Source organism: Siniperca chuatsi, linkage group LG8 (genome assembly GCF_020085105.1).
Source record: "Siniperca chuatsi isolate FFG_IHB_CAS linkage group LG8, ASM2008510v1, whole genome shotgun sequence".
In the NCBI taxonomy this organism is placed as follows: Eukaryota; Metazoa; Chordata; class Actinopteri; order Centrarchiformes; family Sinipercidae; genus Siniperca; species Siniperca chuatsi.
Genome location: NC_058049.1, coordinates 10,306,952 through 10,334,139, shown reverse-complemented (window position 1 = coordinate 10,334,139; position 27,188 = coordinate 10,306,952). Strand labels below are relative to the sequence as shown.

The window sequence follows — 27,188 nt, the reverse complement described above, 5'->3', positions numbered from 1 at the left end:
CTGGAGAATTAAACGCTCATGTACATTAAGTTGCTGTTTGAACACCTTAATTTCAATTGGTTGTGGGATCAACTAACCGATGGCCGACCCAATCTCATCTCAACAGGAGATGTAAAAGTTACTCAAAACACAAGAGACTATAATTTAGCATTAGGAGACTTTGACCTTGTCACTTAAAACTGACGTTACAGATTTTTGTTTGCATGACAGCAGCCTTGTTTGATAGATCAAATCCTTTGATCCCCACTTTATCATGGCAGATTTCATTGACAGTTTTCAAATACAGTATACAGGCAGCCAACACAAGTACAAGACATAAAAACTGACATGATTTTTTAATGAGAAATACACGAAACTGAAAAAATTGTACAAATTGAAATAAAATAAAAAAATTGCATTATTCTTATAATTTCTGGTACTTTTTTTTTTTTTTTTTTTTACATAGACTTTTCCATTATTATCTGTTTACTTCAGAGCAGGATCCCTCCTTTGATAATCCATAATTACATGACTGAAGTATCGATGAAGTATCCGATCGCTGCCTCAGTGGTCGAGATGGGATTTGGTTAATCTGTTTGGTGGTCCTTTGTGCCTCGAACAGTCTTCCCTCCTAACAGCCTACACGGGACTGGACGCAGTCATCTGCAGAGCTGACCCCCACCCCACATAATGAGGGCCTAGTCTCCGCACACTACTATAAACAAGCATGATCAGTAATATGAATTGGTGCCTTGTCCTGGTTGAGTATCTGAAAAGAGTAGGAAAGTTTCATTATAAAACATGAAATCTGTTGTTTATCACTACACAAACATGGAAACAATAACTGTAGGCACACACATACATGGGAAAAAAATATTTCTGACTTACTTGAAAGTTGCTGTTGCAGCTGTCTGACCAGAGCTGCAGTCTGCTGCTGCTGTTGAGTCTGCTGCATTCCCTGTCGTGGGAACTAAAATAGAGAGACACACATTGTTATTAAAGCAATTTCAGAGGTGTATACCTTTTAACCCATTACCTACTAGTTGCATATACGTAACATTATTACCCATCATATTGCAAATGCATACCAAGTTTTTAGATGGATTCCTGACATTTTAGGCGACCAATAATCTCCATCAATTTTAGTATGCTATGAGTTGTTTGGAGTAAGTATTCCATCAGGGTAAACAATCATGGCCCAAACCTGTAGTGGTGCATTTAAAGAGGCAACAATGTCCACAATATTAAGAGTTGGCTACCAAAAAGCATCTCATTTACAAGCTAAATGTAATTATTGGTAAAAAATTTTTAAAGTAGCTGTTTCACAGCTAACTACCTTTCTGAGTGTCAGAATGTCTTGAATGCTCCAAAAGGAATGATCCCAAAACGATCATTGTAATTTTGACAATAATAAACTGTGCACTTTTGTTCAAGTCTCTGCAAGTTGCTTTTTATAGAGTACTAAAATAAATGCAAACTAGTGGCTCCCTGGACACGAGAAACTAAAGCTAAATAAATGTAATAAACAAAACAAAAAACATTTGTTGTTAATTGACTACTAGCATATTTGAATGCAAAGCATACATTAACATTTCTTCACTAAACTAACACTAAAAAACAACCAAAGCCCATGTAGTTCTTTCCTCATACTACACACTACATATTGTAATATAAGACTTTCTGTGACAGACAATACCACTACAAATGCTAACACGTGACAGTGAAAACACGTCTCCTTAAACTATTATCCTACAAACAGCTGGACTAGTAACGACCCCTGTCACCTGGATTGAACCTACCATGGGTTGCTGGGGGGGCAGTGGCTGCATGCCCAGGCCCTGGTTCTGTGCCTGGCCTGGTGGTTGCACCACTGACACCTGCTGCTGCTGCTGCTGCTGCTGCTGCGGAACTTGCTGTTGAGGAGGAACCTGCTGGGGCTGGACCTGCTGCTGCTGCTGCTGCTGCTGCTGTTGTTGAACTTGTTGGGCCTGCTGCTGCTGTTGTTGTTGTTGTTGTTGTTGTTGTTGTTGCTGCTGCTGCTGCAAAAATGTAGGAAAGAAATAATGAATGGTGTTTGAGGTACAGACTTCTGTCTTAAAAATTAAATTTCACTGATTAGGTTAGTTGATAAATGTGAAGAGTTTCTATCTTATTTCTGTAATAAGGTTCAGGTTGTTAGGAACACCCACCAAGATTCTCCCTCACTTTTGCAATAACACACCCTGCACCCTGATAGCATTTAAATCCGTCACTGCTATGCATCTATCCAATAACATTACTAAAATGAAATCATCTTCCTGTTTCCTGGACTTTCTTCCAACTCACTTTTTAAAAAAAAGACATATTTTGGTCTGTCACTCTAGTTATAATCAATTCTTCACTTGGCTAAGGTCTTGGACTAAATAGTAGCAGAGCATCATTGACTATTTGAATGGCAACAGTCTCCTTGATAAATTTCAGTCGGGTTTTAGAGCGGGACAGCACTTGTTAAGAGTTCTTAATGATATTCGTTTAGCAGCTGACAGTGGCCAAACATCTTGCATTTAAATCTTACTTTTGATACAGTCGCCCACTTGATTTTAACTAAACGTTTTAAGCATTGGGTAGGCATATCCAGCTATCAGGCAGTTTTAAATTGGTGTAATTCCTAACTCTCTGAAAGGACTTTCTGTGTTGCCATTATATACAATTATATATTATATACAAGGCAAATTCAAACACTGGGTGTTCCAAATAGGAACAAAATGTACTGTTACAGTAATCAGGCAACAGGTGATGCAACAAAAGTAAACCAGCCCTCCTGGGTAAACTAATGATCAAGTGACGTACTCTGAGTGCTTGTTGTCTGAGGTACTGCTGCTGTTGTTGCTGTGCTGCTTGTTGCTGCTGTTCTGCCAGCATCGGATTGGGCCTCAAGCCTGGATGGACGCCCTGGCCTCCCATGTGACTGAGACCGTGCATGATTGGATTCTGCTGGAGGGGCTGGTGGGCAAACCTGAACAGGACAGGAAGAAGTATGAGGGCAGGTAGCAATGTAGTTAATATAAAATCAAGGACAAAAACCTTGCAATGTAAACTCAAACACAGCAAAAGTTATGAGAATAATGTCAACCTTCTATAATTGGACTTTCAAATGCTACTAAGCAGCTAACAAAGCAGCAGCCTTCCTTGCAACACAATACTGACCTCTGTGTGTTCTGCATATTGTGTGCGTAGCCTGGAGCCTGCTGGTGAACGTAACCACTGGGCCTCTGCTGCATTTGCCTAAGAGGATCCACCACAGCAGGGTTGGCTCCAGGATGGGTGCCCTGGAAGTTTTGGTTCCCATAAGTGGAAGGAACTATACCACCACCTTGGGACGGATGCTGCTGCATCCCCATGTGTGATCCGTATGTGGTATAGCCCTGAGATATGTTCTGAACAAACAGAGACAATGTGGATAATTAAAACCAAGACAGAGAAGGAGACCTTTATTGAGTTATTGACAGCGTCTAGTTAAGGATTATTTAGGTAGTGAACTTAAACAAGACCAGGTAAGTGCACATGTGCGAGAATATACAACTGCAGGTATTTCTGTGTGGACGACGAAAATTTAGAAAATGATCTGAAAATGCTGGCATGGTGAACGGAATCCTATTTAAACACGTAAAAAGCTTTTTAAATTTCTTCAGCATTAGTGTGTACGAATAAAAGTGTCAAATGACATTTATTTTCTAAGAATAGAGGTGTCAGACAACAAATGTATTTCTTAGCTCTTAAAATAAAAACGGACTTACCTGAGAAGCCTGCATTGAAGTATATGGTTGGTTGGGTGCAATTTGTCTAATCTGCTGCCCTATCATGCTCTGATTCTGAAAAAAAAAAAAAAAAAAAAAAAAGGATTCTTAGTACTGATTTGATAGCAGCTTTTTTCACTTTATACAACCATATCATTCTTGTCTTAGACTTAAAAACTGAATTTAAGCAGCAATCAAACAGAATCAGCTATTCTAATTCTGCTCCATCTTACTAGCTACTGCCTGCTTTTGGTCAACTCTACTTGACTGTAGTAGCTTGACCTCTTGTCAGTGCGGACTGACTCACCAGTCTGACCTGTAGCTGCTGCCGCAGTATCTGGCCCTGTGGCATGGTAGGCTGGGGCTTATAACCCATTGGGTATTGCTTGTCCAGTCCCATCATCCCAGGCATGCTTCCCTGCATGCCAGGCATCATGCCTGGGTAGCTGGGCCGAGTGGTCATCATTTTGTTCATCTGTGGGTTGCGAGCAGGTCTGTATGGAGGTTCTAAACCTGGACCTCCTGTGGAAATACAAATTACGTAAACCACAATCCCAGATGGCAATTCAACCGATGGAAAGTTCTTAATTAGTGCTAACCCAGTGTGTCATATTGCTACTGATGAAGATGATAATGATAGAGAGAATGCGCCATGAACTGACCTGGAGGTAGAGGCTGGTTCTGTGTGTACATGTTCATGGTCTGCTGGCCGTAGGGTAGCCTGCCATATGGATGGTTCTGCATCAGCTCAGGTTGCATATTTGTCCCATAGGTCACACCACCTGGTGTACGGTTCACATAGTCCTATTGAAAAAAGGGGGGAAAATGTATTAATTTTTAAACTGATTATAGCGACTTATGTCCAGGAAACAAACATATAAAGAATGTCCGTCAGTAAAATCGTACTATTCTAAAATCATAAACTATAAACCTCAGTCTTGGCGGATCCCGTTTTCTTCTTCTTGTTGGTTTTCTTCTTGTTTGAGTCAGAGGGCACAGAGGGCACACTCTTCTCTGGCTTCACCGCCTCCATCTTCTTCTCTGGTTCCTGGGAGACGGGTGTCAGGGGCTCCTCCTCTTCGGGGGGCAGGGGGAGTGGCTCCAGGTAATAGCTACGAGGTTTGGGCTTAAGGTGGGTGTGGTAGAGCAGAAAACGCTGCTGCTCCTCGAACTTGGTGACCTTGCGGTCCACACGCACCGTACCAAACCAGCCCCAGGAGAGAGGGGCGGAGTGTTTCAGACCCTCAAAGACGTCCCAGGGAGAAATCTTCTGTTTGGTTGATACTTGAAGGCCCTGATGGCACAGAAACAAAAAACCCAATAATAGCAAAAAACCTACAATACTGCTGATGGTTAATAGCTGTATGGAATATTGCTTGTCTACCCTTGACCGAGGGAAACCTTCATTAAGGTTTTCTTATAATTTTATTTGTTTTACCTTTACAAGCTGCATTATTTTTCTCCCACTCAGTTACTTCATTTAATTTGTACGCATATTGTGGTACAATGTAAACTTCACTTTATTCCATTAACTCCATTTTATGTATCTGATTTTGAAGAAACAGCATGAGCAATGTGATAAGCAACATATACAACAAAATATAAGTCCTACTAGATGAATAACATCCTGGTTTGACTGGGTGATACAAATCATACTGAAACTATGTGTTTAACTTTGCAGGTTGATGTCAAGTCACATCAGCTTGTGAGGAACCACGTACCTCCTTCTCAAATCCAGCGATCTTATTACCCTTTGTGTCTATTAGCGAGCCCTGAGGTTCACAGGTTATGACATCTCGGGTTTGCTTGGGCAGTGGCAGAAGCTGGCGAACCTTTTCCAAACTTTCGGACTGCCGATCTCCAAGCTCTTTCTGTGGACATAAAATGGGTACATTGAGGAGAGGAGCAATTATGAAAATGTTAATGAAAAGCCTGTCTGTAGAAGGACCAAGTGACACTTTGCTTGCTTGCAGAGTAATCAGCTAATGCTGTTCTTACCCTGAGCTTCTTGACCAGGTTCATATAGGCTCTCTTATTCTCCTCCATGCTGCCCTGGGAGATACTGGACATGTCAGCAGCCAGTGTGCCGTTAATCAGCACACTCAACATGTCCAACACTGTTGTGAAGAGCTCACTGGTGGAAAGAAGCAAACATAAGAGCCAGGCAGATAAAGTGACAGATAACTGTACTGGCAACGAAATTTGTTCTTAGAAATAATAACTGAAGTATCCAATGTGTGGATTGCACTTTGGAATGGGGTTCTCTCTTTAGTCAACACTCACTTATTGGACTGCATGTCCACTGTGCCGCTGCTGATGATGTCAAGGAGTAGTACGGCCCACTCAGTGGTCTGCTGGGTGCTGCGCTGCACCGTGTCAAACATGCCACCCACCTTGTTAGGAGAGAAATAATACTGTTAGTCTGCTCATAACATGAGTAATCAAACCCAATGTTGGATTTAAAATAGTAGAGTAGTAATGAAGTGAATGGTTTTAGTACATTTTTTGGGATTAACTTCATGAAATGAGGCCCATTTCTGGTCTTCGAGAACTATGTTGCGAAAATTGTCTGATAAAAATCTAGAACTAAAAGTCAACATGCACAACTTGTACCTACGAGATATTATATAAAAATTGTTTTTATATTAAAAATTATATATGGACTTTACAGGGATGCTGTATTAGCTGGTTGTGCTGATCAAGAGGTTCTTACAAGATTCAGTCGTAGCTTCAGAGCCTCATGCATCATTTGCTTTGCCTTGCAGTCATCCTGGTACTGGTCCTCTCTCCAGTTGGTAACAATCTGCTGCACTTGGCTGTAGAGGGAGGTGAGAAGGCCTTCCCTCTGTTCATCCTGCCCCTTCAAGCAGGTCAGCACCAAAGACAAGAATGGCTGCTGGCTCAGCAGAGACATACTGAGGAGGGGAAACATTTTTTATTTAATGAAGAAGAATTCATGTTCAGATGGCTGGCTAATTTTGTTTTTGTAGCTTCAATAGCCGAAAATGCCCATTCTGCCATACAGTTTGCCAGATGCTAGAAAATGATTTTCACTACCAGATGAAATCTAATCTAATTTATTCCAGTGTTGAAGGAATATAAGTTTGCCACTTACCTTTTCTGCTTCTGCCTGTCCCTCTCCTTGCGCGAGGAAGAACCCAGGTGCTGTCCTTTCTCCAGCTCCTCTCCTGCCGCCTTTAGTACATGGCCCTGAACTGAGGTGGGTAGCTTGGCTATCAACGGAGCCACCAGCCACACACCTGACCGCTCTGATGAGCTGCAGCACACAGTGCAAACAAAACATGTTGGTATTTCAGCATCACTAATTAAAAAAAATAAAAGGATAAAAAGTGTTTGACCCATAAAGATGTATGAGCTTATACATTTACATGTTTTTGTGTGTTTATCACAAGAAATAAGTGAATCAGCAGACTAAGTTTTAATTCATACACCTCCTAAAGTAGTAACCAACTGGAATGAGTGCAAAGCTGACCTTGACAATATTGCTATGACTTTAAGCATAATATGTGTTCCTACAAAATGCAAAGAAACCTGTGTGAGAAAAAAATATTTTTTTTTTTTTATAAGCCTATAGAAGAGACAGAAAGCTACACACCTTAAAATTGGCTTCATCTTGCTGGTGGTGCTGTTGGATGCGGAGCCACCTTGGACCACTACTCCATTCCCTGAGGGGTTATTGGAGTTCATCTCAGCTGATTTTTGAAACACCTCTATGGTGGCCTTGGCTATGTTCTCCAAGAGCGAGTAGAGCTCCTTTTGGAAAATAAATGAGGAATATTCAGATTAATTTGACAAAGACTACACATTCATATTTTGTTCTTAAAAAAAACCCCAGCAACTTACATTGTTTGTGCTCTGTTTGATCATCAGCTGCAGCTCCAGGGACGACTGTCTCATTGTCCATTGGTCCATGTTCTATGAAAGAGAAAAGAATAATGTTAGTTTTACATTTTTTCCTGTTTCTCGTCAGTCAGCCAGCCAGTTCTGAGTATGCACAGTTCATGGCACTGGTAAGACATTTCCTCAACCCCTGATTCAGCCAGGAGAGGGCAGCAAAACCTCACAGTTCTGATTCAAGAAAGACAACTTAATAGCAGATTTTATGGAAGTTATTAGCATTTTTGAGAGAATAATCAGAGATGGTTAAGGTATACCCAATTGTTCTTAAAACCTACTGATGGTAGGATTTACCATTTGAACTAAAGAATCTTCATTAACTCAAAAATAGATGATTCTCTGGCTCAATCAAAGACACAGAAGTACATTTTAACACTGCGAATTTCTGTGTATTCATGACCTGTAGGATGCGTTTGATTCGCTGCCTCTGAGGGTTGTCACCATCATCACTGTCCAACTGGCGGTGTGGATAGCAAATAAGCTGCAGTAGCCGTTGGGCCTGAATGTTTACCAGCACCGGGTCCTGGAGGGCACTGCTGTCCTCTGACAGAGACTTCAGGCAGCGCTCTCCAACCCATTCCTGCACGACAGAACAAGAGGGGAAGCAGAGGAAGAAGGAAAAAGAGGCAGAGTGGGGAAATGTGACAGTGGTCAGCAACTTCAATTATCCTCAAGCTTAAGTACAAGTATCAAACTCATGAGTCATGCAAAACAAGCTTGACTAAAGCTGGGTGGGTGGCATGGGGTTATTTCTCAGGAATAGAACTGCACATGCCAAAGCCTCGCTGGATAGAGAATGTGTTTAGCCTCTTGAGGTCTAAGAGTATGTCCAGGCCACTGAACGACTGCCAGCTCTCTCTCTGGCCTTCATATCTATGTGGCATAAGTGACATCTGGTGCAGAAAATGATCTCATTCATGCTTTTTATGCATCTTTGCCTTACTGCATTTACAAGTAGCTTAGAAAAGCAAAAATAAAATGTTCATTGTTTCTATCTGAGTCCCACAAAAGCTTTTAGATAGAAAATACTGAACATGGAGAAAGCATGCATGCATAGCTCCATGCAGTAGAAAGCTATTTGTTTCCGACACATCAATTAGTGATCTCAGTGCCTTCATTTTCAACTTCTCCATTTCAGACTTACTGTGTGAACTGTGGTTGTGAATTTCATTGTTTTCATATCATTTACACCATTTCAACTCATATCAAGTTAGGAACATTTTTATTTATGTAGCCCAATATCACAAATTTGCCTCAAGGGGCTTTACAATCTGTGCTGCATACAACACCCTCTATCCTTAAACCCTCGACTTGGATGAGGAAAAATTCCCCGCCCCAAAAAATGGAAGAAACCTCAGAAGAGCAACAGAGGACGAATCCCTCTCCCAGGACGGCCAGACATGTGTGACGTGTGTGCAAAATAGACCAACATAATAAAAACACAGTACAGACATTCATATCCTCACCTGCTGGCAGATCGTCTTCAGAACATACTTTGCATATACATCCAAGCTTGCCGTTTCTATGGAGACACTGCGCCCCTCTGATATGTCGTCGAGGCCAGCAGGGTGTGACAGTCCTGAGCCTCTTAGCTCGGCATCACCTAAAACAACATAGAGAGACCATTAAAACCAACCAGAAAAATCTATGAGTGAGATTATGACCCAGTAATTTGACAGTATGTTAATCTGCATCAATCCTATATATTAGGCAATTAAGACGAAGGAGAACAGAGTTTTGACCAGGCAAACTAACCAAACCTCACCATCAACATTTTTGAAAAACTTATTTATATATGACAGCACTGCAAAGATCCTTACCCAGCATAAAAACAGCTTTGAGGACAGCAAATACCGCTCCAACAACTATGCTGTTCTGAGAAGCAGCAAGAAGGTGGCGATCACAAGACGACCGGATACCAACTGAGGATTTATCTGCAAAGTTATAACACCAGTATAAGACGATCAGGTAGAAACAAAAATGTGTTGAAACAATGGTAAAAAAAGGTTTTTGGTTGTGTTTTCTACCTGACTTCACACCATCTTGGGGGACAGGGTTGCGCTGTGGCGTCTTGAAAAGGTGCAACAGAATCCTGCAGGTGAGTCTGGCTCCTGGCTCAGAATCTTGCTCACTGCAGGCTAAAGTGAGTTTACACATATGCATTGGTTAGAGTTGAGTTTCTTCACGTAACATAACTGAGGTTCACATTTTTTGGATAGGCTACACAATCTACTACATCAAAGCCACACATCTAAATTTAAACCTTGTCCTAGACAGACTTCTCATCAGTCGGAATGAAGTGGAATTTTCACTGAGTTGTTGTCGTGAAAGAGGGAGTGAGAACAAAGCATTTACCACAAGCGAGAGCTGCTGGCATTTGGCATCTGTGGTAGCGTTATAAAATGAGCCAAACCCGACCAAACAGCATGGCTGAATGGGTCTTTGTCTCCAAGCTGGGAGAAAAAAGATTATCAGTGGGGAGAGAGAGGCACTTCTCTGGAGAGTGTACAAAGCGCAGAGGCTTCATGGACCCAGATCAAATACGCTGCGTTTACTCTCCTCTCTGATAGAAGTAATGCATTATACAGCTTGGCATTCCTTCCTACAAGCCAAGCTGCAATGTACTGCTCACTCATTAGCAGAAAGTCTAATGGCATGAAGAACCTTGGTAAAGATGTATCAAAGATAGTAACAACTAAAGTGTGGGTATTAGTGGACAAAGTTTTAAAAAGATCCCAGTTTAAAGAATAGTTTAAAGCAGTGATTCCCAATCAAAGGTACTTGTACCCCAGGGGGTACTTCTGCAGTTGCCTGGGGGAATAAACTAGCTCACCTAATGTGACAAAATATAAAATATATACATAAAATAAATATAATTTATTATTAATTATTAATTTATTATTTATTATTAATGTTGTAACAACATCCACTTTTATAACATAAACCGTGTTAAATAATATCCAGGTTAAAATGAACACATTTTGAACATGACAAGTTGCTGAAGAGGTACTTCAGGGCTGTGAGGGTACGTCTGACAGAAAAAATTGAGAACCACTGGTTTAAAAAGGATGATGATCTGATAACCCTTCCTCATTTTGCACTGATTTGGAAACACATATTTTTTGTATAGCAGGACGTCTGAGATTAAATAATCCTTACCAGCATTGAGGAGGGAAGGAATGGCCACACAGCGAACCAGGTCTTCTAGGAGTAGGCACTGTCTAGCAATGAGAATGGCTACGAAGGTTGCCAGGGAATCATGGAAAGACAAATCGCTAACCTGAAGGATATGAGTACAGAGATCAACTTTATAATTAATGCTGTGAGATGAGAAACGCTTCTGTTATCAGAGAACTACTAAATATTAGAATGGGAATTATACTACAATTAAATTAAAAGGCAGACAGATGGTACAAGTAAAAACATATTTGGCTGACATTATCATTGAAAATAAGATACAAAAAAATGCAACAGAACTGATATCCTTCAACCACAATTTGCAAGCAAATGATGGTAAGAGCGAAAACCATAGTTTATAGAGAATAGGTTTAACAATTACTCCTTTGACGAGATAAAGGAAGTGCTTGGAAGCTGGATTAATACTTCTGCATTAAGAGGCTACGTCGCACCTACGGTGGCTACGTGCATAGGCTCAGAGGTTAGCTGATGTGTGTTTCCTCAAAAATGTAACTACACGTCAGGGCTATGGCGTCGATGGCGATACCATGTGGGGACTGCAAGAACTGTGATTGGCTGCTTGTGTTTTCCATTGCATGTGTGAAGACAATATTAAGGAAGTTATATTAAGGAAGTTAAAGAAAGACTCTCAGTAGGCTTCTCCTTTTCAGCAACAAAAATTTAACAGAGCGATTACACTGAAAACCTTCTGCTCACCCCAATCGCCGCTCTGTCAGCGAAATAATGTTACCTGGATGTAACTCCAGTTCTATAACTCTATGTGTAGCTCACATTTACAAAGTAAATGAAAGAATGTAAAACATATTACAGTGGGGAATATAAAGCATGATATGGCCTGATTATACACAACACTCGCGTCCAGCGTGATATCAACGGGTGAAATCAAATACTAAATTACAAATCAAAACCTACTCCCATCAACCCCTTGCGTTGACTTTAAATCCAGTTTAAGAAGTTATGAAATCACAACTTACATCTACGTTACACAGCAAATCATTGAAGCCACAGTTGCCATTGTTAGAGGAGCAGCAGAGAGCCTTGAGGATGCCAAGCCACTCAGCACTCAGGGAGCGACAGTACGCCGTCAGCTCTGCACACAGGATCCCAATATCGTTCACCCTGAAAGCACATTACATGATATGAAACAAAAGTCCAACAAAGACTAGAAAACTGTAGCAATCTGAGCCATACACACATACAACATAATCGTAACAAAAGTGACACACCTCTCAGGGTCTCTGTGGTCCACACACACATCCATGAGCACATTACAGACAAAGCTGTATCGGTTGGCTGGGCTGTCATTGAGGATCTTGCCCACCATGGAGTGATTGAAGTTGTGGGCGGAGGGGTTTGCAATGGCCTCCATCATGAACACAGGATCCCAAAGCATGTTGGAGTCTGATGGGTCGATGTTGCAGTAGATAGAGTTTTTCACTTTGGAACAGAACTCACTGAGAGAACAAGGGGGAAAGGAGAGAATAAGGGCTTATGTTGCACACAACTGCTGGATTTTCCTGATTGATAGAAGCACCTAAAAGGACACTAGGATGGCAAATAAAACTGGATGCATATAAATGTTAGGATGCTGTTTTAGTATGATTCACTATTTGACAGATTCCCTCCTCCAAAAAAAAAAGAGAAAAAAAAAAGAAAAGACATCCATTCTTGAGGGATTAGTCAAAAAAGGCCCCGAAACAGAGCCAAATATGCATTTTTGTTAAGGTAAGATTTATTTCTACCTGAAGATCTCGCCAAACTTGTTCTTAAGGTGACTGCAGGAAGTGTAAAGGTCATATAGATAGGCCAAGATACAGCGTTCAGCAGAGGAACAGTCTGCCGGGTTCACACCTGGTTTCACCACAATGCGCAACCTGAGAAGACATTTACACACATGACTCAACAACAACTCCTTCAGCTATATACTTTAAAAGAAATGTCAGACATTTTGGGAAATGCTTATTCACTTTCTTGCTGAGAGTTAGATGAGAAGATTGATATCTTCTAGGAGGCTTTTGTCACCTTTGGACAGAGCCAGTCTAGCTGTTTCCAGGCTTTGTGCTAAGCTAAGTTAAGCCAAATTTCAGCAAGAAAGCAAATAAGCATATTTTCTTTTCTTTTTTGTATAAGCACTTCCTATATTTTTAATGACATTTATTTTAATTAGAGGCTTTATATAAGCTATCTTTATCTTTATTACACTTAAGGCATTTAGCTAAGGCTTTAATCCAAAATGACTTTCAACAAATGCAACAGCAGAATCAGCTAAAATTCCTAAATTATAAGCATCAACTCTTAGTAGAATGCCGTTCAGGAGCTAAGTGCCCTGTCAGCAATCCTGTGACATTAACAATCCTCATTAAAAGACAGTAGAATGAGCCTCAGAGAGAGCAAACCACCAACAATTACTTAATTTGCTTTTACAACCCAAGACATCCTTTTAACTACACTAATTACAAGTTTAACTAATTTCTTCACCCAGAAAACGCTGCTTTAGGGTTGGAACTCAATCTCTGTTAATTCCACGACTACAAAACCAAACCAAAGCAGTCCCAGGTTTGGGCCACTAATTAAAATCTAAGCAAGTCTTTATGAAATGGCTTGACACTGAGATTTTGAGGTATCCTATTGACAAACATCAAAGCTTGTAAGTGACATACCCATCAAAAACTTGCGCTGTCTGCTCAGGATTGAGAATGAGGCAGGAGTGGTACCTCCTCAGCACAGCTACAATACACAGACAAAGGCTGGTGGTGTAGCTGCCCACCAGGCTGGACGACTTCAGCAGCAGCTCGGCTTCCACCAGACTCAACTCATTCAGAAGCTACATGAACACACAGTAAATTGATTTTTTTCAAACAATGATGAATCAAAAGAGATTTATCTGGACTGATCCATGTTAAATGACATTAGCGATGAAGTTGCCCATACCTGAATAGCAAAATCTATGAGGCCACTAATGTTGAGAGAGTACTCCATGAGGTCAAAGATGAACTGAATGTGCTGGACAAGAGGCAGGTGATAAGACCTCCCTAAGGCAAAGCTGGTGATCTGTTCCAGCACATTTCTGGACACCTGCACACAAACAAAATATCATACATCATTAACATGCAGAAACAACAATATTTACAGCCTTGGTTCTGACACTGAGCTGCAACATAATATGCTGCTATTCAGCTAAGCTCTAACACAGACAGTCTACATTTAAACTAAGCAGAAACATTAAGCAATGCCAAAATATTTTGACAGACAAACTGGATAAATGAAGGCAAAAACAACCAAAAGGGAATTCTAACCCTTCAAACTGTGCCTTGCAGACATAAAATAGGAACAAAATATCACACTGCTCTTACTTTATAAACCCAGATAACGGATTAAACAACATGTTTTCCATTAACTGAAATAACGTGTTAATTAGTGAGCTTTAGAATTGCTGGTAGGTGGATTTTGTTACCTTTGGACAGAGCCAAGCTAGCCGTTTCCCCCTGTTTGCTGTCTCTATGTTAAGCTAAGCTAACCATCACCTGGCTGTAACTTCATATTTAACAGACAGATATGTGAGTCGTGTCAATCTTCTCATCTAACTCTCTGCAAGAAAGCGAAAAAGGGTGTTTCCCAAAACGATGAACTATTCCTTTAATACAAATAAGGGTGCCAACACAACCATAATGCTATTGGAAAGTTGTTCTTATATATTGAATTGACTATTAGGTGACAAAACAGGGCATATGTTTTTAAAATCTGTATTGGCTCCATAGAGACTTGACCCTGAGATTTATGTTAGCTATACTTGAATTACTGTAAAAGCACTTAAAAATGCAAATGTACATCATTTTCAAACGCAAAGTGTTTCATATTTTATAATCTATGGGTATTATTGACAGTATTACATTCAGGATCAACTACATTCTCGGTTACAACCTCTGCTACTGAGAAATCTAAATACATTATGTTCTGCTGTGTTTTTTTAGTGACAGTCACCTGAGTGCATTATCCAGTCAAACTGTATTCAGACATCTCACAAGAGAAATCAAAATAAATTCAAATTACATTAACATTCAAATGAGTCACCTTGGGAGGTCTTTTGTTCTAGGCAGCTAAAGTATTTGCATAAATAAACCCTGTGGCTAGTCCCCCAAATAATTAACTGATTCCTACATACATTGAATAATGAGACACATGAGGACATGAAATAATCAGGTTTCTAACCTGGGAGGTGACTTGGTGCTGGTCAAAGTGGGAGAGGTGCTGGAATTTGGAGAAGATATCTTCGGCAGTGGGGAAGGCCTCAGGCTTACTCCTCTTCCTCTTTTGTCCTTCCTCCCCTCCTGTGTATGTGGGAACGAGAGGAGAATAAAAAAATAAGAGTGGGTGTAGCAACTCATAACTTGTCAGCGGTATTCTTTCCAGTCTGCCGAACGGGCCAGCCGTGAAATCGAGTTAAGCCAATGGTGTGTTATCTTATTTCCAGCCTTCTTCGATTTGAAGCTTCAGTGCAAAAGACACTGCTATAAAGGCACTTTAAAGAAAAGAAAAATGGTAGTTTTTCTTTTGAGAGAAGCATGATTTTGAGTTGAAGGTCATCATCAGCTCACAGGGATGTGATAAGGTGACACAAAACACTCCAATCTATGCAATTGTAACTTTGAAAACCTTAAATCACCTTAATAAGGTCACATGTATCTGAGATAAAGTGGCTGTGAACAGATGAGAGCTATTAGCATAGAAATTGAGTGGAAAGAAGATTGAGTGATGCAACCCCCACTAGGGTCAATAAAGAAAGAAAAAAAAAGCTTGTTCTCTTAAGAAGGGCAAAAGAAAGGGAATACAAATGAAATGTATTCAAAGAGGGAGAGTTATTAGAACAGCTGGAATGGCCACAGTGAGAAAGCAAGCAATCAGCTTGCATGTGAGCGATGTTTTACAAACATCCAAACATGAAGCTTCCACACTGCTGTCTGTCAAAACATTATCTCTTTCATGTGATAGACATGGATTTTTCTGCAGAGAAAATAAATTGGGGGACACATATCAAAACTTTATAGTGATTTCACTGACTCCATTTTCATCTGTAAACATGAAAAGTAGGTGAAATGAAACTGAAACGTAATCTTAAAAAAACAGCAGTTTGCTGCCAGACAAACTGCATGCCTGCAGCTAAGGTAATGTAAAACATAAGTAAATGGGAAATACAGGACATTAAGCTATTAGTCAAAAGCTGCTAAAATAAGAACAGTTACCTGTCTCTGCCGTGCTTTTTCGGTTGAGCACCTTCAAGATGTCTTTGGTAATTTTCTTGATGGTGTGTCGAGCCTCGTCTCTCAGTTTGCCCACACCGTAGAGAACCACTAACCGCTGGTTGCACTCGTGGCTGGCGCTCTCCTCCTATAAGTGGTGACAAAAAGATCCTCATAAACTGGATGCGCCTGATAACCTGAACTGCATAGTAAGACAAACAACACAAAAAACGTATTTGGGCCAGACAGAAGTGACAAGGTTTGAGGAATAAATTTAACGGAATTGTTAAACTACAAGAACAGACAGTTTCTCTAATTTGTTTTAGATTTCTGGGTTTCCAACAGCAACAATCTAGTCACAAGTTTCAAGAGCTCAAGGTGATGTCTTCATTTTGTTTTTTTTACCCCTAATCAAGAACCCAAAACCCAAAAATACACATAAGACAAAGAAAAGCAGCAAATCCTCACAACTGAGAGGCTGGAGCTAGGTAATTGTTTGGCATTTTTGCTTAATAAATGACAAAATTATTAAAATCAATTATTAAAACTGGTTGATTCATTTTCTGTTGATGAAATAATCGATTAACCAACTAATTGAGCTCTAATATTTTAACATTCCAGGATGGCTCTAAATGATTTAGTTGACATTATTACTCTGGAAATAAAGATTATTGTCCACTACACCACTACATGCAGTCATGCCATTATATGTATAACGGACTGCGGTTTAACCAGACCAGAAAACAATCTACACAGCCCGTGTAGCCAAATCAGCACGTCAGCAGAGCAGCAGCAGGCATAGAGTGTAGGTAACCCGTGTTTTGGCAGCACTCAGAGCCAAATACAAAATCAATGTAGTTACATGGCCTGTGTACTGATTAAAATATAAGTGCATCTGTTTGGATGACTGAAATGCCTCCTGTGACAAGCTGCACAACGCATAAGTGTAATTTTATGGGATTTCTTTTTAAATGCCAAGCTGTGAGTTCTCTTACCTGAGGAATAGGGAAGTGAGTGGCATACTGAATGTGGCGAGGTTGCTCATACAGTTGAGGGAAGGCAGGGTCCATGCCCTTGTCCTTACAGCTGGCCTTGCTGTCCTGCTCTGGAGCTGGCTTCTCAGGGGAGGGACTCCCCTTAGACTCACAGTGCATCGGAGGAGAGAACATCTGCGAGGCAAAAAGAGACTGAAATGACTTCATGCAAAGGTACATGAGAATTTCCAAATTTTCAAAATAGCAGCAAAGTGCATGCTAAAGAGGTGATTATAATTTACAAAAAATATCACTTGATTCCAAATGATATTTATGCATGCATTATGGTAGGAAATATAACATGTTAAATGTGGTGTGTACCTCGTCAAAATTAGCACTGGAGTTGTGATCGATTTCCATGGACTCCGACAGACCGGTATCCTGTTGAATAAACAATAACCTCATGTTAGCCTTTCACACCATGCGGTTACTTTGTACTGTTGCACAAATGACTCATCACACTACACAACACCAACAACAGATGCCTCCAACATGCCTCATTCTTGCCACTGCTGCCTGCCTCCTGCTCCTTGCGTTCTGATTCATCGGAGGGCTCATCGCTCGGGGAGCGAGGACGCGGTAGGTGGGAGTCAGAAGCCAGGTCACCACGGGAAATGAGTGTGCACATGTAGATGTTGTGGGAAAAGACGTCGTGACGGATGAGCTCGCAGAAGAGCAGGACCAGGTTGGAGAACTCCACTCGTTCATTTTCATTCCCAGGCTCCGCTACAGAGGGGGAAAGAGGATTTAAATAATTTAATACCAGGTTTCCCTGGCCAAATCATTTATAATAAATATGCACTGGGTAATGAAATAAGAGGCAAAGACAAAAGGATATAATGTTCTTTTATTATCAGATTGAGACCAAGTTTGACACATTTGAGAATCACAGCCACAGGATAAAAGAAAAAACCAGAGAGAGACTCACTCAGCGTGGGGGCCTGAGTATCGAGGAACTGCAGCAGTACATCCTGAAAGATTGGTAGCGTGGCAGCTGAGAGGGAGCCGGACGACACAGAGCCCTTCTCATCCACCACCTCCGACTCACCACACCTCTGCAAACAAATACACACCAGACAGACAGACAACACACAGCAGTCTTTGAGTGCTAAATGTAGAAAACCTATTTACAAGTTTTCCTTATTTGACACATTCATTTGGTTTTAGAGTTTGTCTACAGATGTCACAGAAGACACCACAAAATATGAATTATGCAGTCTGAATATTTTACATGTTATTGCAATGTTGGGAGGCATGATGGGACTGTAGGACCAACCCAGCAGTAATTCATACCAGATAAAATGCCACGAGGAAGCAAGAAAATACACTTTGGGACTTAGTTCTACTGACTAAACCCTAAAACACAAATATAAGCACTGTGCAGACTAATATCAAAAGGTTGATATTCAGGGCTCCTTGTAACCATGTAAATTAACCATGTATACCATTTATTTATTAAATCAGTATCTTGGACTTGTTTTTGGCAGAACTTTTTATTAACTAAATAAAATGTATTTAGTTTTTCTTGACCAGTATTATATTCCTGGCAGTGTCATGAAGGCTTCGAAACAGCATTTAGATCATCATGTTGGAAGATAAATGTGCAGAAAATCAGATTGGTTCATTGAACAAAATGAAAAAGTAGAAAAATAAAATACACTTTTTTTTTTTTTGCCAGGTGGCCAGTATAAATACTATATTATATATATATATATATATATATATATATATATATATATATATTGCCATTCCAAGCTGATGCAGTACGATTTTATTAAGATCATTAAATTGATTCAGCTCAGATTTGAACTTCAGTGTATCAGTTTAGAATAGCTAAAAAAGAAACATCAATATTAACTAAAAAAAATGTTCTAGTATGCCTCATGTGCCGTAGTAGCTGCTAAAGCAAGCGCCTCAGGTAGTCAGCGCCCATGTATTCTTGTTAAATGAGTAGCAGTGTTTGTGGTGCCACTAGTTTTACGATACCAATGCGTGTTTTGCTGACTGCTGACTGCAACTGCGTTGAATGGTGGAATCCAACACTTCTTACGGGGAACACTAACAGGAGAGGGGCGAGGTTGACTGCCGGGACTGAGACAAGTGCAAGATAATAAGAGTGCTCCGATCAGGATATTTGGGGCCAATCACCGATCTCTGGAAGCAGTATCAAAGTATTTATAACGAACATCGGCCGATCAATCAGAGCACCCTTACAAGATAATAAAAAAACGTCTGTACTATAACCCTGTTGATAGAGTCAGACATGACAGTACAGTTACTATGACTGAGCAGTTGAGTTGATCACTACTAAAACAGTTAGTTTGGAGCTGTGACGGATACATGTAGTAACTCACAGAGGGCAGCGCGTCTCTTACCTCTGCTTCTATTTCAGCCTGTCTCTTTTCCAGCAGCTTGGCCACCACCATGGCCCTGTGTCTGCCAGAACGCTTACAGCACACTGCCCATTCACAAAGCAAGGTCACCACGGCATCATCATCTGGTGACATCTGAGCAGAAACATGCGTTATGAGACAATACGGCTAGAAATAGAAGTGCTCGTCACATTTTATAATCTGGTGATCAGTAATCACATGTTATCAGTACAGTAGAGATGCTAGCATCAAAATTCCCACTTTTCAGTTCCAAGTGATTAAAAACAACTTGGTCATTGTTAATGCCAACAGTATATTTTTGATCATTCTAACATTGCCTTGTAATATAAAGATTTACAGTCTTTTCATGCTTTATGCATAACAAAAATAGAAATGAATACCTCATGGCCATCTTTACTCTGGCCTGAGCCAAATATTCGGTTGTACAGTGAATCCAGTGAGTTGTTAAAGTCAGACTTCTCAAAGCTGTGGTTGTCTAAAACCTCCAGGGTGTGGAGAACCCTTCCGATGGTGAACCCTGGCAACAGATTACAGAAATCATCTCAAAAACTGACTTTGTTGTCCTCACACAAACCTGTTCTCATGAGCTGTAAACAGCTGTCTGTAGAGATGAAGGAACAGTTTTCAAACCTGCTGTGGTCTCCTGACACTTGTCAAACGACCACCTGAACTCCACTGCCTGGCCTCGCTCCTTAACTTGCTCCTCGATCTCTCTCAACTTTGTACGGACCTGTGGTGAAAGAAAAGGTGAGAAAAAATTATTTTGACATCTCAAATAAAAACAAACAAATGAGAAAAGCACCACAACGCATTTGTGCTGTAAATACACGTTTACAAATCATCTTGAAATGCATTAGCAGAAATGTACGAAACTTTTTTAAAAAAGAAAGAAAACTATATCACAAAATTTTTGTGATGGAGAAATTAATGCTTGCTTTAAGCCTCTAACAGGACATGTTTGAAAGCTGCTGGGAATCCTGGATTAAGTATTTAATACCATTAAGAACAGATTTTAAGTAAACCGATAGTACTACATAAATTAATTAATTAATTTCTTAGCTACTCAAGTGTTATTAGCTATTCTGGTATTTCTTGCATAAGTTAAGGCAGGTTTGGGGACATGATTATACATTTAAGTATACATGTATGCAGCTGACTTTTTCCCTCTCCCTCTTATTTGCCTTCATTTTCTTTTCATTAAATCCCTTTTATGTACATATGTATGGATGCGTGTAAGTAGGTATAAATGTACACAGATATTAATGTGCATGTAAGTGTATATGTACGTATGTTTGTGTATGTGTACGAGTATAAAGTATATGCATCGGTTGTTTGTTTTTCTTTTATTCCTTGGCTCTAAATGGCAAACATCTGTAGATGTTTAACAGATTATTAATAGAGTATATGTGACCATTCATGAACATACCCTAACCGAGATGTTTTTTGTGCCTAAACCTAACCAAACCTAGAAAATGGTTGTATTTGTGAAACAGAAGAATTGTTGAATCTCAACTAATAAGCTGTTGAAATGTCACAAATACTCACTATCCAAATAAAGTGTAACCAAAATCCGTTACAGTGTATTTCATATTTACCTGTACTGCTTTTCCAAATAAAAATAAAATAAAAAAACAACAACTACAGTTTGCCAGAACAAGAACAATGATGGAGGTACCTGCTGTGTAAAGGCAGTATTGCCACCTGGCATTGGTAAGCTGGACGGGGCGATGGGCAGGAGGTCCAGAGGTGACCCGGTTTTGTTTCTGCTGTCTGTCAGAGAGTAATGCCACACCAGAGCACTGGGGCAACACAACGCTATGCTCTGATGCACAAATACACAAATAACAGGGGAAAGAAAAATAGACAAATTGGTAAGTGAAGAATTTTAAGTCTTAACTTACATTTTAAAAAGCTGATAATCTATCAAAACAGAGAAAACATGTCTCATACATTATGTATCGATTATATATCAGTCAAAATGAACACATAATACCTGTAACATGCAGCTGAGCCCGAACACCAGAGGCCTGTGCTGAGGGCAGATGTAGAAGTCTGTGAAAGGTGTCTGGGGCTGGTTCCCTCCTGCCGGCTGCGAGGTTGGGGTGGGGGGCAGGGCGTTACCTTGCTGCGCCAAGATGCCATGGGCTGGATGGCCTCCTGTGCTGGGGCCCAGGCTCCCGTCGCTTAGCAACAGATTGAGGCGGCGTGTGCAGAAGTAAGCCAGTCTCCGTGACAAGTAAGCCGACTGTACAAATTCCCCTGAGTACTGAAAGACGGAGGAGAGGGTCACAGCATTACCCACAGCACTCCATTAACATCAGTGTCCATTAACATCAGTCAGCTTTGGAAATAGAAACAAAATTAGAGGCTGTGGGCCCCAGTGGGCCGCTGTAAGCAAAGGTCAACACCACCAAAGTGCTGTGGACGAAGACACACAACTGGTTCATGTTAAACTGCTGACAGCTGTAGGAGCATAACGCCAAGCAGCTAGTGCATGTCACTGTACAGCTGTATGAATGTTAAGCAAGACTGCATGTTTCCCAAAAGCAATCCATCAGTGCACAAGTGGTGGTGGTGTGAGGTGGTGGTGTGAGGCTGAGGTAGAGATGGTGAGATGATAGTAAATGGATGGAATGGGGTATACCTGTAGTAAAAGGGGCAGGAGAAGTCTGAGAAGCTCATCTTCACCAGGTCGCACCTTCTCAAAACACTCCAGCACCCATGTCAGGAACTCATGTCTGTCTAGCATACCATCCTGAACACAGAAACCAAACACAAGGGCATCTGAATATCATGTAGATGAACACAATAATTACAGTGTTTAATGTGGAGAACTAAAATTCATTCGTTGAAATATTTAGCGATCACCATCTTCTCTTCAAGGAATTGGGTAGGTCAAGTATATAGAAGCAGTGTTTAATCAGAAAAAGCAATCCGTTACTAATTCCTTGACTGAATTATTCTTCCCAAATGTAGTGAGATTATTTTATTTATTACTCATAGAGAACAATTTGTCTGAAAGACACAGATTTTACAGCAGACATGGGCAGTTGCAGTAGATCTGGTTAAAACTGATCTTAGCCTGGTTATTAAAAAAGCTTAAGATCAGCCTGTTCAATAAAGCTTGTAGCCTCCTCAGCTGTTCTGTACTCCAGCGAAACGAAAAGCAGAACGAAAAGCAACAAACAGCTCATCAATATGTTGTAAGATAATTCTGTTGAAATTTTACGTGTAATGCAAGTAATACCTAATAACTAATGCTATTAGTGAAGATCCATTGTAGCGCATTACACTACTGTTTTACTGGAAAAATTTATCTGATTACAGTAACATATTATACTGTAACATGTTACCCCTAACACTGTCAAGCAGCAGACTTCAGAGCGTGAACTGACCTGAAACATGAACATGGCTAGCTTCTCGTTGTATTCCCACTGCTTCATGGCTGTCTCCACATCAGCAGGAGTGGCTGGTAGGGGTGAGCTACAGCCTTGACTGGGGAACTGTCTGTAAAAGTCGGCCACCTTCTGAAGCTGCTCCCACAGGTACTTAGTAATAATCTGAGTCCATTCTACACACACACAAAAATGCATCTTAAAAATCAACAGAAACTGAATAAATGGCAAAACATATTCTACTCAAAGAAATCACTTATCTCATAGAAGAAAATCATTTTATGTTTTAATTATCTTTAGCCAAAAGAGAACATGAAACATGACTCAAAACAAATCAATCACAGCAAGAAACAATAACCAAAAACACACAGCTTTACCAACGATTAACAAAGTAACTTGCTTACCTATACAAGGATCAATCACATGCCTTTTCTTGACTTTAGTTTCTGTGATGGCTGCATGATACGCACAGGTCATCTTAATCATCCATGCTGAACGCATGACAGGGACTAAGTACTTGGCCAAGTATCCAAAAACCTCCTCCTTTTTGCTAAAGATAGGAACCTGTAACAAAGACAGTTCATGTGTGTCAGTGATGTGAGTGAAACAATGCACACACCAAGAATATTTCTCAAAAACACCACAAACTGCAAGAAAAAAGAACTCTGCCAAAAGTAAGGCCAAAGTAATTTATTTAAAATATTTTGAATAGTATGACAAGAGTAGTGCTAATCACTTTTTCAAAACAGCTGACAGTTCAACAGAAAATAAAATAAAAACCATGAGATAAACCATATACATTAGGTGTACATGTTACTTCCAAATTATGTAAATTCAGGCTTCAGAAATCCTTGTCTGTTGCAATAAAATAAACATTTTAGCTAGATGACATGTCCTTTCCAACTGTGCCTGTTCTGTTTTGAAAATGAATGCACTAGAGGAATTGCATCCATGAAGTCCACAAATTCAATTAAACACATCTGCTATGTTTTCCTGATGCTACTTCTTCTGTTGTCTGAATGAAGTAGCTGAGGAAAAACCTGGAAATTGTGTTCTTCTGGAAAAGTGATCTGTCAAAGTCATGAAACACAGTTAGAAAACATTGTTCATTATAGTGAGAAAACAATGAAATATGTATGTACCAATGCAAGAAGGAATAAAAGAAAATGATAAAAGGAGAAAGGGGGGAAGCTCGCCTTTAATTTAGGCCGATGTATTCAAAATTCAAGATTTATTTGCTGCCGCTTGTAAGAGCACTTACAGAGAAATTTTTTTGTTGTGAGAATAAAAACACCCCACCAAACAAACACTATAAATAATAGATTTAGTATATAGATAAAGTTTAAAAAACAACTACACAGCAATGAAACCTATGTCCTCTGACAAACACTGACATTCGTTGTGTTTGGATCAATACAACCAAACAAGACTGACAATACATTTGATTTACACAAAAGCATCAATTTGTTTTAACAAGGAAATAGAAAACACTGTATTACTTACTTTTTCTGAATTGTTCTTGTTTTGTGATGTTGAATTGAATCATTCAGGAGAGTTCGGCACAGTTTAGGGCCTGTTTAATCACCACGGCCATTCCAACTATTGCCATTCGTTCTCTTCTTGGCTTTCACAGAACTGGCACGTAAATTTCTCCAAGCAGTGATATACACACCCAGATCCTACACACCTAATCTGTTAGCTACTTCTGCCCAGGCAGCAAAAGTCCATCGAACCCTGCCAGACCATGGGCTGATGTCGCAAAATTATGAGATGTTAGCACAATTAACATAAACACGCACTGATATATCTGCATTCTGTGAGTATCGGGCAATATCAGCTTTAAAAAACGAAATGAATGTAGTAACACTAGCCTGTGAGGATGTAATGCTCATTACACGCCAGAAAACACACTCTTACATTATTATTACTAATTGGACAAAGAGGTGAAGTCTGGTCATTATGAGCGATTAAGGAAGGACATCTTAGACTAGCGTGTCAAGCTCAACGCTACATTGTCAGACTTGGCTAACTTTCCTCAGTCTAAGATGTACTTTGTCATCCTCAGGTGTGACTTTGTTAGGCTCAGCTGTATTTAGGCTCAGCTGTGATTTGTTCAGGCTTGAGTACTCAACTCAAGGCACAGCTGAGCCTAGTAATGTTAGCAGGATAGCACAGTAGCAGTTTTTTTTGTTACAGTAGCAAAAGTTAAGAATAATAACATGCTAACATTTAGCTGTGAATTCAACATGCTAACGTTCAACATGTTAGCATGCTATTATAGAATAATATATAATAATATTTTGAAAGCCACTTAATTACCTCATGGAAGACAAAAATGAAAAAGCGTATTTTCATTAGTATTTGTAAGAAAAAACAGGAGACACACAATTCACATCTTATCAGTATTGTTCAATGTGGGTGGGAAAATGGTTGAGCCTGAAGAAAGACTAGTGCAACCAATATGCCATTAATCATATAACTGCACTAACAAAGGCTTTTTTTACTTTGGTGCTTTAACAAAGCAAAGTAATCAGATTTTTAGGGGAATTCATCTCCTTTCGTGTGGACATGGGTGAAAATGTTTTGGTAACAGCCTAATAAATCCATACCAGTCCTTTTCAAATGTAAATAATGGAAATCAGCAGAAGAAAACATGAAAACAATCAAACAAAACAAAAACCATACACAGGAGACTGATTAATCCGCCAAAAGCGCAGAGGGTGAGGCCAAGGTGGCACCTTGTTTTCTCCACATGTCCTTTCTCCAGCAATTATACTACCCGTTAAACCAACATGAAGAAACATAATATAGAAAAGAAGGCTTTTGGAGACTCACACCAGGGTCTTACCTTTTTAGCCAGCTGTGTTAGAGGTTTAGTCCCGGCTAAATCTGTGAACCAATTATTGATGGAGCTCTGTGACCTTGCTGTGACAAGCCAGAAATTATCCTTCTGGTTGACCTGCGGCTTACGTTTCCCTGTGTCTAGAAACGTGTTGTAACGCAGCTTCTCTGCAATGATGCTGCTGAAGTTTGAACTGATCTGTAAAGCATTGAGGGAAACACGTATGATGGCCAAATCAATCAAAATCACTCACATAAAAAATATAACAAGTAGCATGGAGGCCAGAACCTGAGCTAAAGTGCCAGAGTCATTACCTTTGATGGGTTAAAGTTGACATTTTTAGCGCTGCCATGTTCATCACCAGACACAGCTGGTTGGTTATTGAATCCTTGCTTCACATTCAGAGCAGTCAGCTCATCCTGAAACAAACACACATTTCAGTGCATATTGATAGAAAATTAAAAACATTCATGCAAAGTTACTAGTAGCAATCTACAATATCTCATCATTTCTGATCCCAGACCAGCTAGTTGTAGTTGGAGAAAATCAGGGTATGTGTTTAACAGGGTTTGCTGACACCAGGAAAATGGACATAACTATAATGAAACGTTACTATGTCATTATTAGAGATATTTGCAGCAACGCTGACAGAATACCCCGGAGGTAAAGCAGCCAGTTTTCCCATCTACATCAACAGATTATCTTAGGTTAATAATAGATCAGGAGCCAGCAGCACTACCCAGCTAGGCCAAACTCCAATATTTAACCTGAGCACAGTTAATTTAGCTTACATTACAGTTTGCTGAAGGTTAGCTGTGCAGGTTTAGCTAACGTTAACTCGTTATACCAAAACATCAAGCTAACAAATAATTACCATTCACGCACAATCCAAAAAACCAACGCATATTGTTTTCCATCACAAAGCAAAATACTGGTTGTAATTTATATCAAACTGAATAGCATCCGCCAGCCGATGAGCTAGCTTAGCGAACTCTGCTATTTAACCAGCCGTTTGTTTTCTAAGTAAAGCTGGCGAGCTAGCTAACAAACTGACAACTAGGTGCTGTTCATTGTTATTGCTAGGCCCAAATCGTCTTGAGGGCTCGCTAAACAGGCTAGCTAGTGTTAGCTTGCACAGCTTCTTGGCAGAAAATGTTCTTCCCCCAAAACATTATTCTTGGTCTCTCATATTGCACATCGTAAAAACTGACCTCTTTCTGCTTTGGATCTTGAGGATAAACGTCCGGAGGGCCGAGTCTGGGCCGCTTTAATGGCCGGTATTCGTAACTTAGGATCCCGAAAGCAGCCATCATCCAGCGGCATCACAGCCAGGGCTTTTCCTCCTCACCAGCAGCCTGAACCGAGCTACAACGCCGAAACACACTTCCGGTAAGGTTTCATCCCTGAACTTCAAAG

General features: G+C 40.1%; 1 protein-coding gene across 3 annotated transcripts; it reads right to left on the bottom strand.

Moving 5' to 3' along the window:
- Positions 1–316: 316 nt before the first annotated feature.
- Positions 317–27,155, bottom strand: med12 (mediator complex subunit 12). Of its 3 annotated transcripts, none has more exons than XM_044205612.1 (43): positions 26,984–27,155; positions 26,087–26,191; positions 25,779–25,970; positions 23,335–23,494; positions 22,931–23,106; positions 22,180–22,290; positions 21,529–21,801; positions 21,211–21,357; positions 20,166–20,265; positions 19,916–20,052; positions 19,518–19,649; positions 18,071–18,197; positions 17,639–17,868; positions 17,464–17,523; positions 17,104–17,277; positions 16,112–16,256; positions 15,081–15,199; positions 13,803–13,946; positions 13,532–13,695; positions 12,614–12,745; positions 12,098–12,325; positions 11,846–11,990; positions 10,833–10,953; positions 9,701–9,811; positions 9,494–9,607; positions 9,140–9,276; positions 8,074–8,253; positions 7,620–7,691; positions 7,372–7,529; positions 6,871–7,032; positions 6,469–6,670; positions 6,039–6,148; positions 5,754–5,889; positions 5,477–5,626; positions 4,687–5,049; positions 4,418–4,559; positions 4,063–4,277; positions 3,756–3,830; positions 3,166–3,395; positions 2,809–2,974; positions 1,779–2,018; positions 868–949; positions 317–748 (listed from the first exon to the last, which is right to left on the bottom strand). In XM_044205612.1, the coding sequence occupies exons 1-43, from the start codon at positions 27,083–27,085 to the stop codon at positions 711–713; spliced, it is 6,507 nt and encodes a 2,168-aa protein (XP_044061547.1). In that variant the 5' UTR covers positions 27,086–27,155; the 3' UTR covers positions 317–710. The 3 variants fall into 3 exon arrangements, with proteins under 3 accessions (XP_044061547.1, XP_044061548.1, XP_044061549.1); XM_044205613.1 differs by having other exon boundaries at positions 1,779–2,015; XM_044205614.1 differs by having other exon boundaries at positions 4,072–4,277.
- Between the last annotated feature and the right edge of the window lie 33 nt (positions 27,156–27,188).